Below are 18,532 nucleotides of genomic sequence, written 5' to 3'. Positions count from 1 at the left end.
GGTAGAATTTAATACCAAAACCAAAGTCCATGATTTTTTGGGGGGGAAAAATGCATGTTAAAATTTCAAATGTTAGCTATTCTATGGAACTGACAACTACTTTCTACAATAAATACCCCTTAAATAGGCCCAGAATACTATTTTTTTAGTTCTTTTGTGGAATTACATACATAGCTTTTTGGGGGGCCTTGCTCTCTAAATGAGAGATAATCCATTTGGAGTTACTAAACAAAACAGCAGTGGTGCAATCATTTTCTTAAAAATAAAAGCATTCTGCTGGGTGCCAATGGCTTACACCTATAATCCTAGCTACTCAGGAGGGTGAGACCTGGGGATCATAGTTCCAAGACAGCCCAGGCAGAGACGTCTTTTATCTCAAGTTAATCACAGAAAAAGCCAGAAATAGTACTGTGGCTCAAGTGGTAGGGTGCTATCCTTGAGCAAAAGGAGCTTAGAGACAGAGCCCAGGGTCAGAGTTCAAGTCCCAGGACTGGCAAAAGGAAAAGAAAAAGGCATTCTGGAAGATCTTTTTCAGCTAACAGGCTGAACCTTCACTATTTATAAATTGTACCATTTTATGCTTCAAGTATTTTACCAGTGTTATTTGGTAACAGAAATGCAGAGTAATTTTTCTATTCATTTGTACATAATTGGAAAATAAGTTAATAGCTCTTGCCTCAAAGCACTTTATAAATAGTTTTATTTTTAATTGCAAATCGTTATATGGATTTGGTATAAAAAATACTGTCTCTTTTGACTGTCTTGAAAGTATTGTCTGTTCTAAGAGAAGTGACAGTGATAAACTTTGCACTGGAAATTGTTTTGGGAATTTTTTCATCAGGCCAATACATTATGTTTGCCTGACTCATAACTAAAATTAAACACATTTAACAAAAAGAAAATCAAAGTATGTTTGCTAAAACCACACACACATTTTATTTTCAAAGGGAGATCAATAAATGAATTGAATTTTTGTTCTTCATCACAAATGACTGTAAATGAATATTTGTGATCGGCCGGGTGCCAGTGCCATTGCAATTATTTGATTGCCTTCTGCACCAAAGGTTGATGATTGATGCAGTGTTCCATGGGTGGCAGCTCTTGCTTCAAATGTGATTTGAACCAAGAGAACAGCCTCCAAGGAACAATGGATGTGGCATCCATGTCTCTGAGTGCCCACACATTTGCACTCATGCATGCATACACACATGTACACCACTCATATTTGCACATGCAGAATCATATGTGCACAGAATCTTCTCATTCAGAATGTGGAAAATGCTTACCTTCTCTTTTTGGAAAGTGCTAATTATTAGGAACATTCATGGAGCATTTTCAGTTTTCTCCTCTTCTGAATGCATGCTAGGATTGCATCTTTCTTCCTCTTGAGTCACACGAGCAGATCTGACCATTGATTTGTGGGTGGAATTGAGTGAGCAAAAGAGAAGGAGATTTCACTGCTCCTGTACCCCCTCAAGAGCTTACTGGCCTTTGGCACAATCTCCATTGGGAGAGTGGATGCTAGGCCTCTGAATAATGACAATGAGCAGAGATCCGCTCTGACTTAAGGACATGTAGCAAGAGTGAGAAACTGACCTTTATTGCCTTAAGCCATTTATTCTTTATTATAACCTTAATTGTGTCTCTAGTTAATGGATTGACTGGCTATAATAATCATTTTGGAAATTTAAAAATTTTGTGTGCTTTCCCCATATGGATATCACAATTCAAGGGAAGAATTAAAATGATAATATAAGTTGGAATAATGATTTACATGCCATGTTTATATTTGAGTCTTGAATTAGTTTCCAAATCTCTAATGAACTTAGGTAAATCATCTGCCTCTATCTCATTTAAGATTCACTGGTAGCTTTATTAAAATAGAAGCATCAAGATAAGAATTGAGGTAAAATAGAGCAGCCAGCTTCTTAAGGAAGCTATACATAGTAAGACTTAAATTAAACAGAGACTAGTTATTTCTGTTCTTTATGTGAAAGTCTGCTTCTGCTCCGAGCCTTTCTACCTCTGTGTCTATTTCTGTCTGTCATTCAGGTATGGCTCCAGGGATACTAAATCTGTTTTATATGCAAAGTTTAAATTAAAAGAAATCTCAAACTGAAGTTCAGTTTTATAACATCAGTGAAAATTACCAAAGTAATCATACACAAAAGAATAGAATATTCCTTATACAATATTACTTGTAACACTTATTAAGTTGAACTATATCATGTTGCTGACATTGGACTTCTCTAACCTTAAGAACAATCTTTGCAATCCAGATGCTTGTGGCTGATCTCTGTAATCCTGTCTACTCAGATGTCTGAGATTTTTGGATTGTGATTCAAAGCTAGACTGGGAAAGAAAGTCCATCAGACTGTTTTCTGTGATTAACAACCAAAACTCTGGAAGTGGAGCGGTGGCTCAGGTAGTAGAGTGCTAGCCTTGAGCAGAAAAGCTCAGAGACAAGAGACAACTCAGAAGCCTTGAGTACAAGCCCCAGCACTGGCACACAAAACAAACCACAACAAAAAGAATGAAGTTTCATGTGATATAACTACTCTTCTAAGAAGTATATTTAGAAATGTTTACAGATGTTATCATTTTATAGTATAATATACCAGCTAGATGACGGGTTATACATTAGACAAAATCATATTCAGTCAATCATGTATGGCTTATTTTTTAATTCACTATTTGACTGAAACTGTTCAAGATTCTATTGGGATTACATTATAAAGTGATTTATCTTATCCTAACTTGAAGACAGAACAATTTGTTTCACTCCTCCACACTTCTCTCCCCATTAGACTGGTCACCTGTTTCTTCAGAGTCACCCTATGCTTCCACTTGGCTATTTCATAGCTCTTTCTTCTATACTGAAACTCTCTTTGGGACCATTGCACTCATCATAGATATGACTCTTCTCTAACCCGCTGACTGCAGCTCATAGAAGACTGAAACAGCTTCTGACCTTGTAGAGGGCTTGTGGGTAAGTTGAGAACAACAGCATAGGAAAAGAAAGCCCTGTGCTGGATGAGTCAGGCAGTGCAGGTCCTGAACCGTCTCAGCAGCTCCATTCTTGACTGTCCCTGCCCTCAGCCTTCTGCTTGCTGAGCTAGTGCAGTGCTCTGGTAATCAGTCCAGACAAGCTTACCAGCTAGTTATTTCCTCTCCTGAGTGCAGAGGTCAAACCAGCCAATGATCAGGCAAGGCAAGAGTAATATGCATATAAGTATATTGTTCCCCAACACAGAACCCTTTGAATAATGAAAGGGGATAGCAGAGCAGAACATGTACTGATTAGAAGCTTCTTACTGCACTGTTTCCTTTGGTAAAGTTGTTTTCAAGAGTTGGAGGTAGGTACTTGACTACATGTCCGTGAGTGATCAAGGAACAAACAAACAACAACACAAAAAGATCAATCCAGTAGTCACTCTCATCAAGTATGAGGTCCTACTTAGAAGGATAAATTCTAGCTTCCACCCTGAACAGCAGGCTGCTTAATGATCTTTAAGGTGTCTTTTCTTGTTTTGAATTTGAAAAGAAAAAGCTTCTCATGTCTTACAGCCGCTTTGTATCTGTTATACTTAGTTATTCAAACCATTCTGGGTTTGCTAGTTTGGGGCCTTCTGCCACTACAAGGAAATAAATATTTTCTAAACATTCTTCATTATATGAAACGTTGCCCCAAAGGTAGGCAGAAAGCAATTACATTGTGAAATCTTACATTACAAATAAACCCATTTGCGATATTGGGCACACTGGATCTGAATATGAAGATATTTTTCATGGAACTTCTCACAAATGCCAAGGCTTATACGTCAGAGGCCCTAAGGCATTTCTTTTAGAGAGAGTATTTTGATACACCAAATTGCGTGTTTGTGATCTTCACTTCTGTCATTACTCTCACACTTTGAGAACCACTTTGGGCAGAATTAGACTGATTATAGGCTCAGTTTCATGAGTGCTGTTTTGCGTGTGATACATGCTTCTACAACATGGGAGATTTGAACTACTAGTGGATTCTTCAAAAGATGAGATCTCTGAGTACAGGAGAAATAAGAATCTCACTGACTCGTGTTTCCAGTATGCCATCCGAAGAGGTACAGAGCATATGTGTGGGTTTGTTTGTTCATCCCAATGTATTGTTTGGGTGGCCTATGCTGTATGAGTCAGTTGAGTTGGTGGTGTAAAATGTTTGAGAGGTCCTTAGATTTGCCCTTAAGAAACCTATAGGCCAGTGGGTGTATATAGCGATCTACTAAAAATTACCATAGCATAGATACTGTAATGGAGATTTTAAAAAAAGGTGCTTTGTGTTTTATAGTATACAGAAATAGACACTAAGTCCAGTAAAGTGAAATGGAAACAGAAATCACACAGAGATGGCAACACCTGACTTTGCTCTTTCTTTTCTGTTTTACACTCAGTGTATCAACTAGTCTATCAACTATTGCCCTCGTCTGCAGATGTATCTAGAATCCAAGCCTTTCTCACCTATTCTTTCCTGTACCATTAGGTCACACTGGATTACTCCAGGAACTTTTTTGTGGGTCCCTGGCTTTTACCTTTGGTGGAAACTCCATTCCCAACAAAAATGCCTGAATAGTCCCTTGAAATTGAGTCCTATTGTGTCACTTAGTTCCTTCTCTTTTGATGACTCGCCATTGAACTCAGAGTATTATTCATGTCTATAAAATAGCATGTAAAGTTCTTCACAACCAAGCCTTCATTATTCTGGAATCTTCTTATACTCTTCTCTTTCTCCCCCTCACTAGAATTTTATAATTAATAAATACAGTACTTAAATCAGTTTTTCTCATTGTCCATTCATGGGTCTTTTCATTTATCCCTAACTGCCAATGGAGCCAGAAATAATTTAGATTTATAGTTCTATAGTTCCTGGCTCATTGACCCTTTAATAGGCTGATATCCTTTTTTATTTACTTTTTCATCATGGGGCTTGAACTCAGAGCACTATCCCTGAGCTCCTTTTGCTCAAGGCCAGCACTCTACCACAGTGCCACTTCTAGTTTTCTGGTGGTTAATTAGAGATAAGAATCTCATGGGCTTTCCTGCCTGGGCAGGATTCAAACTTCTTTCCTCAGATCTCAACCTCTTGAGTAACTAGGATTATAGGCGTGAGCCAACAGCGCCTGGATGATATTCTTGCATTTACTAAAACTGTAAGGTATTCTGTCTTGCCAAGCAATCAGATATGTACTGACTATTAGAGATACCAATAATTTGAAGTATTTGGGGGACTAGGGAAAAACTTCTTCTTTCCTAGAAGTTTGTACCCTATACTATACAAATAGCACAAGCAACCAAGTTGTACATCTAAAGGAAAAGAAGACAAGGAGGCTAGTAAAAAGGAAATGTGGATGGTTAAATGAAATAGTTAAATGTGTTGAAAGTTGTATTATATGTCCAGAGATACTAAAATGAAAAACAGGCAAAGAGTTCACCAATTTTACTTATCTGGTTTAATGGAAGAGATGATGAAGCTGCGTTTATATTAATCAATATAAAAATAAATAACAAAAACTAATACCGGAGAAAATCTCAGAGAAACACAAGGATTTTTCATTGATTTTCCCTGACCTCTTTTACCTTCCCAGATATTCCTTGCTTCTTCTACACTATATAGAATAAGGTCAATACAATAACCAGAGCAAGTTATAATAAAAACCTACCACAGATCAGTGGTCTGTTACATGGGTAGAGACAAAAATAGGTCAAATTATGTTTTCTAAGGCCTGAAGTGATAAGGCTTAGTGCAAGATGTGAAAGACAACCCGCCCAAGGAGACTGACAGTGGTAGTGAAGGGCGCCATGTCATTGTCTGTCTTGGAAGAACCCTTTCTTTTCATGTAGTTTGAGAGTAAATGTTTTGGACAGCTCCTATGGCCACAGGCAGAGAATAGCCATTACGTATCCATTGTGCTGCCCCCAGACACTGTTGAACAACATTAATTGAAAGCATACAGAGTGTTGACTTTCCATTCACAGTGGAAACTTCCATATCCCATGTTTATATTCAGAGGTCTTCCTTTTTCCTATATGATAAGCCAAGAGGAGATGTAGCTGGATAGACTTGTATATACCAGCCACTGAGTGTATGCAGTCTCCTTCTTGCAAGATGTGGAGTTAGCCCTGCCTTCTTGACACATCCACAGTATTTTCATCACGTCCTATTTTATTTCCGGTCTTTTCTTTTGGTTTCTTAGGCAGCCTCATTACAGTTTAGCCAAGCTAATGAAAATATAGCAACATGCTTGTTAGACAGAGCATGTCCCGCTTAGGGAGCAGCATTTCTGTAGAACTAATTTGGAGGTGCTATATTTGGTTTGAGAAGGCAGCTGTGAGTGTTTGCTCTAAGTGCCTGAACATTTTACATTATTAGCCCCTCTCTGCTACTTTTCTGTGTCAAAATAGGAAAGAGAGCATTTCTGGTTTTGCATTATTTTCCAAAAAACACATGACTACTTTTATTTTTAATTCACATTTCTGATTATACTTGGAGGGTTTTTTTGGTGCAATTATAAAAAAAAACATGTTTCATGGTATGCATATTTAAAATTGACAATGACCTAGTACATTTAAAAATGACATGGCCTAGTACTTTAAAAAGTAATCACAAATACACAACACTATTTACATGGTAATTATGTACAGCAATGCAGATTATTAACATAGGATAATGTAGTATATAGAGCATAGTATATAATATTAACACATATGAAATGTGACTGCATGTAACATTTGCATAAAATATACTACATATATTTAAATACAGACTTTATAACTTGTCTGTTTCCAGTGGAAAATACAGTGCAAGGTGCAAAAATACAAACCACATGAGATTTTTCCAACAGCTTCAATAAAAAAGTAAAATAAAGGCCCATATGAAATTAATTTTACATTGTCTTAGATACAGTGTATCCAAATTACCATCTTTGTGATATAATCTTCTTGTGTAAATATTGAGTGCTAGAAAAATGATCAGTAAGATATTCTATCTTACATGGTTTCAAAAATATGGTGCGCTGTACATTTTGAGCGCATCTCCTAGCAGAATGGCCACATCTGAAAGACCACCATCATAGTGGCTACTTCTGTGGACTTCCCTGCCACAGACTGAGATTAGAGTCTCTGGCAGTAATTTGTTTTACACAGTGCTCTTCCTTTTGTGCTAAAGACATGACATAGATCACATTTTCCCACTAGAAATTCTATTGTCTTTAATCAATGTCATTTTTTTTAATGCTTTCGTTTATTTGTTTTTGTTGCCAGTCCTGGCACTTGAACTCAGGGCCTGAGCACTGACCCTGGCGTCTTTTTGCTCAAGGCTAGCACTCTACCTCTTGAGCCACAGCGCCACTTCTGGCTTTTTTCTTTATATGTGGTCCTGAGGAATCGAACCCAGGGCTTCATGTATACGAGGCAAGCACTTTACCACTAGGCCATATTTCCAGCCCTAATCAACGTCATTTTAAGGAGTAAGAAAGAAAATGAAAGACGAACCCTGAAGACAGTCAAAAAAAAATGTATAGATTCACATCACTCACTTTCTCCCCAATCTGAAGTAAGACTTAGATAATACCTTTGAGCTTCCTATTTCTAATCCTATAATTTGTCCAGTGTGTGTTAATAAACTATTGCATCTGGTAGTCGAGAATTGTAGAGAATTTCTGTGACGGTTGACCACTCATACCCCTGTAGTTGTATATGTGGGAGTTTATTTTCAAGAAGAATTCCTGGAAGCAATTTCTCCTTTAAAAGAAGTTGGAAGAATACTTTTTTCTTGCATCTGCTTAGATCACATGCATATTTTCCTCAGCATTACACTGTGCAAAATTTAAACATGAGAAATATATTTTTAAACCAATAGAGCATATATTCAGAGTTAAATGCATTAACTTCTGAAAACAACAACAAAGAGCCATGAAATGAAGACTTGTTCTTTTCTCACTTATTATTCATTTCTTGTCTTCCTTTTTACACTCCTAAATTCTCCAGCTGCTCATCTATAATTTATACCAACATTATTCTGGTAATACACTTGATCAGAGACTGATTTAGCCAGGAAAGAAGAAATAATTTCTCCATGACTTTCAGAGGAAAAAAAAATATATGGGTAATGCTTGGAATAGAACTTCAATCTGCTTATTTTTAATGCTTACAAAATGTACTTCATGTCCTTAAAATTTGAAATAATCCTCTTTGTCTTTTGAAGTATATTTTTGAACATTGATATGTTTGATTTACATATTCTTAAGGGATTTAGAGTAAGTACTTTGAACACAAAATATTTTGTTTCAAGTAGTTGATTTGAAAAACATTGAAGAATTCAATTTTTCACTGCTCTAGTTGGTAACCTGCACTGACTAGGACCTAACAGGAAACATGATAGAGAAAAACCAGTAGCCATAATACATTGCGCTAGTAGTGGTATGTATACCAATGATGTCCAAGTTAAGAGGAAATTCATAGGGTGCTGGGAGACCACATAGGCAATGCTGCACAAGGGAATGTTTGAATAATGAAGAAGTCAAAAGGGGACCACTTTACTAATTCACGGATGCATTGAGTATCCATAAGCCTCAGTGCAGTCATAGTAGAGGATAATAGAGATAAAACAGCTAGAAACAGTAGTGTTGTAGTCAGAGTACATCCAAGATACCAGAATATGAGCATTCACCTACTGCAAGGGTGCTATGCCAAGAATGCAGGGTGGAGAGGGGGAGGCGAGGGTTAGAGCTTGGGAAAGCAGTGAGCCACTCATAGGGAGATGGGAATTCTGAGACCCTGGCTGAGTGACTAAGAAAGGGAACACTTTATAAATCAAACAGTTATCATCTCAAATTTAGCACCACATACCTGGTACTTGATACCCCATTCTCACGGTGTACTATTTGGATATTCCAGTACTAAGTTCATCATGTAGACCATACTAAGACCATTTTTAGTCTTTGATACTTTCTTTGTCTTCACCTGCATGGCTCATACATCATGGGTTCTGCTGATTCCATAACCAAGCCATGTACCAACATTTTCTTCTACACTGTAGCCTCACATCATCATTTTGGTGCCTATATCAGCTCTACCTAATCCATTTGCAGCATCTTAACAACATGTACAGCTTCAATACTTCCCATCCATCCACCCATCCATCCATCCTCCATCCATCCATTTCTTTTCTCCAGTAGTTTACAGATCTTTTACTGTGAATTGTTATTCCTAAAAATACAGCTTTTGAACATGGGCCCCCATAACATATTTATTACAGACTACAGTGATGTACTACTGTGTTCCTGTGCTTAAATGTTTACTGTATATTTAAAATGAGCCCAAGGAGAAAAACAATTTGAAAAGATGAACAAAGGTGCAACAGTTTCTAACATTAATTATATTTACCAGTAATACAAAACTTTTTACTTAGCTGTCACTAAAATTAATAACAATAGCAATGTGATTTGTATGCTTTTTTGTTTTGTTTTGTTTTTCATAATAGGTGGATTTAACATTCTGTTACTGCAAATCCTAATTCTCAGATATAACATTTCTCACAACCCATTCCAGTGGGCTTCTGAATCATGACATTCCTTGACAGTCATGGCATTCTTGCAATGATCTATATTTTCTTCTTCTCTAATATCAATCATATGTACATCATTCCTAAATTCATTTAGCTCCTTGGTTATTGATTTGACATTGTTGTTAAGCACTTGCAATAGATCCATAATATGCTTGGTGAGGGAGATCCAAAAGGGCATATAAAATGATCATTTAAAAATCAATTTCTTTGAATGTTCTTCCTCTTTTTAAAACTGAAGCCTCTATTTATAAACAGTAATGTTAAATTTGATGCATGTGCCAGCCCAGTAGTTCTTAAGGTTTATCTAGCCACATGCACCTTGAGCATTAGTTAAGAACTATGGTTGCAACTGGGTTCCTCTAAGTTCCATTCCCCCAATGGAGAATGTGATGTTCTGTTCACTCCCCACCATGTTCTGATGCATTCAAGGAATACTCTGGCTTTGGTGTTTGGTGAACTTATGGGAGTAAACTTACTCTGTAAGCCTGTGTGGGAACCTGCCTTGTCCACAGGCATCAAAATTCCTTGGAGCTAGTAGCAGCTCCCAGTACAAAAAGAAGAGAATTTTTAAGGTGGAAACTGGCACTTGACCAGAGCTCCCCAACCCCCTGACCTATATAGAGCAACAATATATACACCAGAGAATGCAAGCGATTTCATGCCATTTTTCTTTGAGTGATGCCAAGGTTTGGGCTGATTTCCTTAAAATATATATGGCTTTTGGTTACTTAGGTGTAATTCCAATCCAGTGATGAGAAATTTCACTTCAACCTTGTCAATGCCCAATCCTACCTGAGCATTGAGAATATTCAGCTGAAAGACTACCAGTGATTAAAGCTTCCAACCAATGACTTGGCATCAGTTACCCAAATCCTAATGTAGGAACACAAAAAATGAAGTATCAAGACAGTAGGACTCCATGAAAAGTCACCCATTCCATAGTAGCACATAGCAATGATGGTGAAGTGGATGAAATACAAGACAAAATATTCAAAAGAATGATTATAAGGACAATGAGAAACATTTGAGAGGTTGTAAATAAACACCTGAATGAATTCCTAAATGACACAAATAACAGCTGAGAAAAATAAGGAAGACAAAACAGGATATGCATGAGGAAATTAATAAAGATATGAAGCTCCCATAAGAAAGATAAAATTAAAATTCCAGAAATAAAAAAACTGAATAAATCAAATACAAAGCACAGTTGAGAGTCTCATCAGTAGACTAAATCAAGTAAAAAAAATAATCCAGAATATCAGGGCTTAAGAACAAAGTAGAGGAATTAGAACATTCAGATACAGAATAAAAGAATGTGAAAATATGATTGGCATATACAAGATACCAACAGGATACCAATGTAAGACAAAAACTATGAATCATGTGCATAGAAGAATGAGAAGTACAACCTAAACACATAGAAAACATATTCAACAAAAATAACAGCGAAACATTCTCAAGTCTTGAGACAGAGGTGGTGACTCAAGTACAAGAGGCTTTTAGGACTCCCAAGTGGATAAGACCAGAAAAACCCTCCAAGATATATTTTAGTTAAAACATGAAATACACAGAACAAGCAAAGCATATTGAAAACTGAGAGAAGTTCCCAGTCATGTATAAAAGTGGCCTTATCATAAGAACTTTCTTCTTAAGAGACACTCTAAAAGTATAGAAGGGCATAGAATGATGTATTTCAAGCCCTGAAATTGCCAACCTAGATTACTATATCTAGCAAAGCTGTCCCTCATCATTGAAAGAGAAATACAATTTTCCACAATAAAAACTAAGTGAATTCATGACTACTAAGACATCACTGCATCAGTTATTTAAGGAAATTTTACACAGAGAAGAGGAAGATAAATTCAGCTGTCAACATACAGGGAAGAATAAATCTCAATAGACAAGTAAATAAACAAATGAGGATTAGGAAAGAATCAAACACTGCAACAAAATGACAAATCTTGCTACAAATCTTTCAGTAATAACTCTGAGTGTTATTGGACCCATATCTCCAATCGAAAGACACAGACTGGGCCAAATACCAGTGGCTTAAACATTTAATTGTACTTACTCAGGAAACAGATCAGTGTGAAGACTTAAGTTCAAACCCAAGTACTGCCAAAACAAACAAACAAACAAGACACTGGTAGTTTGGATTAAAAACAAGACCCAGCCATTGGTTGCCTACAAGAAATGCATCTCATTACCAAAAATTAACCAGAAGCTTAAAACAAAAGGACAGAAAAAGATATTCTAAACAACAGAGCCCCAAAGCAAGCAAGAATAGCTATGCACATACATGACAAGTCCGAATTCAAAACAAAATTAATTAGAAGAGACAAAGGTCACTTCATATTGATAAAGCAAACAATCCTTTAAAATGATATGACTGCTGTAACTTATGCACATCAAATGCCAGTCCACCCAGTTTTATTAAACCAAATACTATTGGACGAAAAGCACAGATGAACTCAAACACAGTAGTGGTGAACTTGCTAGGCATGAGCCATACTCACTTTTGGCCTGGACTGCCCTGAACCAAAAATGTCCTAGTTATGCTGCCCTCTGTACCAGAATGACTGGCACATGCCTCCAGGCCCAGATTTTGTGGTTGTTGTTGTTATTGACATGGAGACTTAATGAACTTTTTGACTGGGCTTGCCTGGAACCACAATCCTGCTGACTTTATATGCACAGCTGAGGTGATCAGCATGAACCACTGTGCCAATCTATTGGATGAGATAGTATCTTGGAAATACTTTTGCCAGGCTACACTTAACTCATACAGATCTGCCACACTGCCCACCTAAAATATGCAGCTTCTGCAGTGTGTTGACAGTTAAACAACTAGTTACTATGAGTCAATCATGTTTCTGTGTGGAATTTTATTTAAAAATTACACAAATTGCTTTTTATTTCTTTATGAATTTTAATATCTCAATCTTTACAGTGCCATGGGATGTTTTTAAGGCCGTGGGCTACATCAGATCATCGTTAAAGAAACCCCAATTCCAGAGTGAGGGGGAGAATTTCAAGGACAGTCACTATTAGAAAAGATTTAGTGCCATTGTACTTATGTTAGCATGTGTAGCATTAAGAAGCCCAAGCAAGCATTCATACCTAAAACAGTTTAGGTTAAGGAAACTTTATAAATATTACATATATTTTCTTGAAAACCACATACAGTTTTATCAGGATAATGTGACACTTAAGAAATCCTCTCAGGATTTTTTTTAAACCTGATTGTAAAGGAGAACAATTTAAATTGTTCCTTTTAACAATACATTTCAAAGATGCAATGAAATGTCAATTCTTTAGTGAATGAATGTGTTAATTGTAAGGAATTATAGTCCAAGCAACTTTTGAAAATGGAGTGTAAAGTAGCTTTCCAACTATGTTTACAAATTTAACCAAGGTTGTTTTCAAGTCAGGTAGCTTCTTTTAATATTTAACTTTCCTCAAAGCATGAAGGTACATAGGGATAAGGTACTTTGGTTCAGCCTCTCCAATAAAATTAGATAGAATAAAAACATTCCTATCATTTGATCCATTGTTTCCAACTATAGTAATAATTAGTATATATTAGCAAAGATATAGGTATAGGAATGTTTACTGAAGTATTATTTCTAATAACCCATACATAAGGAAGAAAGAAGGAAAGAAAGAAAGGAAGGAAGGAAGGAAAGAAGGAAGGAAGGAAGAGAGGAAGAAACAAGAGAGAATGAGCAAGAAAGAAGGAAAGAAGGAAAGAAAGAAAGGAAGAGCAAAAGGGAAGGAAGGACAAAAGAAAGAAAAAGAAGGAAAGAGAAATAATGAAATAAAAGGAAAGTAAAAAGGAGGGAATGAAGGAAGGAAGGAAGGAAGGAAGGAAGGAAGGAAGACAGGAAGGAAGGAAGACAGGAAGACAGGAAGGAAAGAATGACCCATCCAAATATTCATCGGTAGGGGAATGCTTAAATGATGCCTGTCCATCATCCTGGGGGATGCTAGGCAGCTGATTTAAACTATGAGAGAATAATGAGTACTAAAATGGAAAGAGGAATAAAACTGACTACGAGAAAAGACAAAGCTTCCATTTCAAAATCATGTGCTCAATATATGACCATTTTTGCAAATATATTAATGATAACAAAGATGGAAGAGGAAGAAAGTCAGAAAAGAAAAGCAACCTGTATGCATACAACTATTAATTATGAAACCAATTTCTGTTCTGTAACCTTCCAAAGAGAATTACATAACATTGACTGCAAAGGATATTGAATGTTTGACATACATTCATTCACTGGATATTGTTGTTCGATGTGCGCTCTGGAGATCTTGCCTGCTTCACAGTGGAGAAAAGAGCAAATCAGATGCAATGAACCACTTCCCTGACCCTGGACATTGGATTTTATAGAGCCCCACATGCAACAGACTTGACAGTTCAAATTACTCTGCCTTCCCTGAAAACAGAAACAATATATTTTATAACTTATTTAAGAAATAGAGAATTCTTAGCTGGGGGATGATGGCTCGTACCTGTGAATCATGCCCCCATCTAAGGCTCACCGCTCAGAACCAGCAGAAAAGTCTGTGAGACCCTTATCTCCAATTGACCACCAAAAAACTGGAAGTGGCACTGTGGCTCAAAGTGGTAGAGCACTAGCCTTGAGTAAAAAGGCTTTGGGACAGCACCCAGGTCCTGAGTTCAAGCCCCAGGAGAATAACAAAAAGAAAAGAAAAGAAATAATGAATTTCAAAACCAGCCATAAGAGGTTAGAAACAAATTTCTGGCAGACACTCTTTCCAGACTCCAAAACGTAGATTTTGGATAGCAGCATTTATCGGAATTCACCTGACTCCCTGGATTCATTCCCTCCGTTTTGCTGCTTCTACTGTGTTTCACTGCTTCCCACCCCAATTCTTCATGAAGTTGCACACATGGAATAAGAACAAATACTCCAATTAAAAAAATTCTAGTGACTGCCTTTTTACAGCACCTGGAGTTTCTATGACGAGATTTATAGGTGAAAACAATCAGAATTACCAGTGCTGCTGACATGTAATTGGCTTTCTAGAGTTTAAATTCATAATGTGTAGAGCCATATCTGTGTAGAAGAGGATCATGCCAGGTCACACTTGCCTAATTACAATCAGAACCCCAGTCTTATAAATAGCTACTCCTGTCTTCTTTCTAATTCCTCCAGTGAAAGGAAGAGATGATAAACCACCCACAGTGTTGCCCTCCCTGCTAACCTGTCCTCCTCTCTTCTTGTCTTGTATTCTCCAGGTGGGAGAATTCAGGGCACATGCTGCTGAATGGACGGCCAACGTCACAGCCGAATTCAAAGAAACCAGGAGGCGGCTGAGTGTGGAGATTTATGACAAGTTCCAGCGGGCCACTTCCATTAAACGGAAACTCTCTGCAGAACTGGCTGGAAACCACAATCAGGAGCTGACTCCATGCCGGAGGACCCTGTCAGTGAACCACCTGACCAGTGACCGAGATGTCTTGCCTCCCTTACTCAAGACGGAGAGCATCTATCTCAATGGTTTGACGCCACACTGCCCTGGGGAAGAGATAGCTGTGATTGAGAACATTAAATAGCTCTCTGTGGGAAGAGCTGTAGGCATAGCCATAGGTGAGGACTTCTCTGTGCTCTTTGTGACGGTTGCTGGTAGCATTCTAAACATTGTGCATGAGCTCAAAAAGGGGAAGCAAAGTAGAGACACCCATTTTGGTCATCCGAGTCACTGAGAGAAGTTGGATTTCGTAGCCAGTGCTCTCTTTCTGAGGAGGCTTTGTGAGACACTCCACTCGAGTGACCCGTGGAAACGGACAAGCCACATCTGATGCCTTTTTGTGCCCAGACTGTTTTCCTCTCCTCCCCTCCTCCTCACCCCAATGTGCCATCAAGGCCTCAGAATGAATTATTGTTTATGGTAATAATGTAGCTTTGAGGGATCAGTCCTTAATTTTTCAGGGTCTACCTAACTGAGCCTAGATACACGGACCATTTATGGGTGACAATGTTTCTTTTTGTAAATGGCAAGATATTCTTATGCAGCCTTTTACCTAAGAAATTTTCTGTCAGTGCCTTATCTTATGAAGACACAGAACCTCTTTCTAGCTAATCTGTGGTTTCGCCTCCCCACTCCCCACCCCTAGGCGCACTTCTGCAGTCTTTTATCCCACTCTCCCCTTTGAATACTATACCTTGCTGAAAAGAGTGTGTAAAATGACTCAAGTTCCGAAGCCTGAAGAAGGAATAGATGCCAAATTAGAGGGAAACTGAAGCAGCACTCAGAAACTCTAGTGTTATAGGCACTGCAGAGAAAGGAGGTGCAAAGATGGCCCTTTTGAGTATTTATTTGACTCAGGTACCAATGGTACATATATACAGTGAAATATTACCAGGCCAGTAACATTGGCTGCTAAACAGTCCATTTTTTCTCCCCCTTGGGAGTATTTGGAATTTATCATTTATATTTATGAATAAATATACATTTTTAAAAGAGGAAGAAAAGCATTTTCATATATAATGATCTGACAGGAGAAACCTGTTGAAAATGAGTACTGCTACAACAGGTGATTTCGAACAGTTGGTGTGAATTCATTCTGATGGAAAGAACATAGCAAAATAATGTGTGATGAGTATTTGCTAATAAACATTAAACTGCCAGATTCTATTTGCTTTCTGGTGTATGAAAGGCTTCTGTCGTTTTCTTTTCCTGAAGAAAAGATGCTCAGCAAGAAGGGGCAGATACCCAGAATTCCCTGGGTCCCTGTGGAGTTGTGTTTGTCTGTGAGTCAAGATGCTGGAACTGGGGTCACTGTGATTTTGCACATGGAAAAATGCAGAGAGCAGGCATGGTTCATACCTGCCATTAGAGAAGATGTGGTTATAGCACAATTTAAATCTGGACATTTTTCTTTCTTTTTATGTTTTGAGGTAGTGAAGGCTGATAGACCTTTTCAGTTTATATCCTAGGATTCCTTGGGTGTTTCCAAGATTCAGAAAGTTTTCAGTAATTGCAACCAAGCAAATTGCTACCATTCCTTTTATTTTCCTATGTAGATCTGCTGTACATTGTGTATATAATATATATATATATAATTTTAAACACAGAAGGAAAATGATTTCCCTAAATATAATTGAAAAACTGATTTCTTTTACTTTTTTCAGGGCTGGGAGATGCATACCTAAATGAATGGAATTCATATTAAGGTCTTAACAAAATAAACCCAGGATCTTAAAAATGAAAAAAAGAATTATCATAGATGCTTATTTTCCAAAATTTAAATTTAAGCTAGAAATGTAAATATTCATTTAACTTGCTGAAGGTACTTTTGTAAACATAAATTCTAACCAAAATTATAGAAAATCAGGCTCTTTTAGAGAAAAACCTACACCCATTTTCCTCAATAACTGTTCCAGAAGTTCATATGGTGAGATGCACCATGTATAAACTGTGAATTGTATTGACAAATAAAGTTTGTAATTAAAGACAGAATTTTCTGAGTGTCCTGTTTGCTGATGAGAATGTAACTCTGAGTCTACCACAGAAGCACTGAACTAAAAAGTGTTGCATTCATTGCTTTTTTCTGGTGGATTTTGCATTTATAAATTTCAAGAGATTTTATGATTCTTTGTTTTTCAAGACAGAGTCTCATTATATAGCACACGCAGGTCTCAAAGTCTATGTCCTCCTGTCTCAGCCTCCCTAGTGTTGACTGAAGACTGTATATCATGTCTAGCATCAAGAAGTGTTTTTGATACAGAAACCATCTTTGTTAAGTATATGCAAAAGATTCTTCTTTGGAAGGTCTTACAAGTAGACCTAATGGAATTCATTTTAAGTTAATATTTAAGAATGGAATATGTAAATCCAGGTAACTTCTGTTACACGATGGTATATTTATGTCATTCTATCATTGTTTGAACTTGCCTTGGAATCACAGTAGTCTGAATACTGAGCACAAACAACTGATGACTTTTTGTGTGAGAAAAAGTTAGCCAAGTACCCTGGCACTGATGAAGCTTAAAATAGGCAGTTACTACTTAAAGATAATACTTTTAAAAAATAGTTTATTTCTACTGGTCAAAGAAAAGTTGCTAACCAGTCTTCTAGACCTTATACTTCAAATATTTGGGTGATGTGTCAGAATCCTACCTAAATATATTCATTCATTCCTAATTACATGTGCAGTAAATATTTGAAAAGTGTTCCTAACATTGTTCTTAGAATTAGGAAAATTTTTTATAAAGCCTTTGTCTTATACCACTTGATACTACTTTTATTTATTTATTTTTCAAGCTTTATTTTGCTTACGCATAAGGGAGAGAACATTGACAAAGATTTGATGTTGCCTTGCATTTAGTAAAGAGTATGGACTTCTTTTGGACCAGTATTACTGTAAGTACTTTTGCTTTGAAGCGTATTTGGAAAAAGATTAAGTACTAGAACCAGAAAGGATCAGAAGTTTCTTGACCTGTATTCTTAGACATGGAGCACAGATAATGTTCCTTTACTACCCTTCAATGACTAAAGGTTGATTTCTTTCCATTATTTGTAGAAATCTAAATGCTTTACTCTTTAGTTAATGTCATGCACTTTTTTTCTCTGAGAATATTATAGTCTTTCAATGCAGAAAATGTGAAATTTCTGAAGCTGGCGGAAATTGAATCTTGGCCTTAAAAAACAACAACCCAGAAATAAAAAGTACCAAGAAAGCATTGTGTAAAATTTTGTTTCTTTCTCAAATTCTAAGAAATACATGTTATGTAAGAGAGATCAAATCCCGCTGAACTTTGCTTCAAGTATCAATAGTGTTCTCTGGACCTTGAGATTACATGTTAAAAAAAAAACTAAGGGAAATTTCAGATGAAATTCAAAAAACCAATTTACATAATTTGAAGACTCCCAATAGCCTCAACTTTTCATTTTCTT

At 36.9% G+C, this 18,532-nt stretch overlaps 1 protein-coding gene across 5 annotated transcripts in view; it reads left to right on the top strand.

The window, feature by feature from the left end:
- Window positions 1-16,673, top strand: part of Kcnk2 (potassium two pore domain channel subfamily K member 2) — a 159,973-nt gene extending 143,300 nt beyond the window's left edge. For all 5 annotated transcript variants that reach the window (XM_048357687.1, XM_048357689.1, XM_048357690.1 and 2 more), the window contains one exon: window positions 14,871-16,673. In XM_048357687.1, coding sequence (XP_048213644.1) covers window positions 14,871-15,188 — 318 coding nt within the window. In that variant the 3' untranslated portion in view covers window positions 15,189-16,673. The remainder of the gene's footprint in view (window positions 1-14,870) is intronic.
- Window positions 16,674-18,532: the final 1,859 nt, after the last annotated feature.

Source organism: Perognathus longimembris, chromosome 11, assembly GCF_023159225.1.
Source record: "Perognathus longimembris pacificus isolate PPM17 chromosome 11, ASM2315922v1, whole genome shotgun sequence".
Lineage (NCBI taxonomy): Eukaryota > Metazoa > Chordata > Mammalia > Rodentia > Heteromyidae > Perognathus > Perognathus longimembris.
The sequence above is the reverse complement of the archived record's forward strand: the minus strand, read 5'-3'. Positions and strand labels throughout refer to the sequence as shown.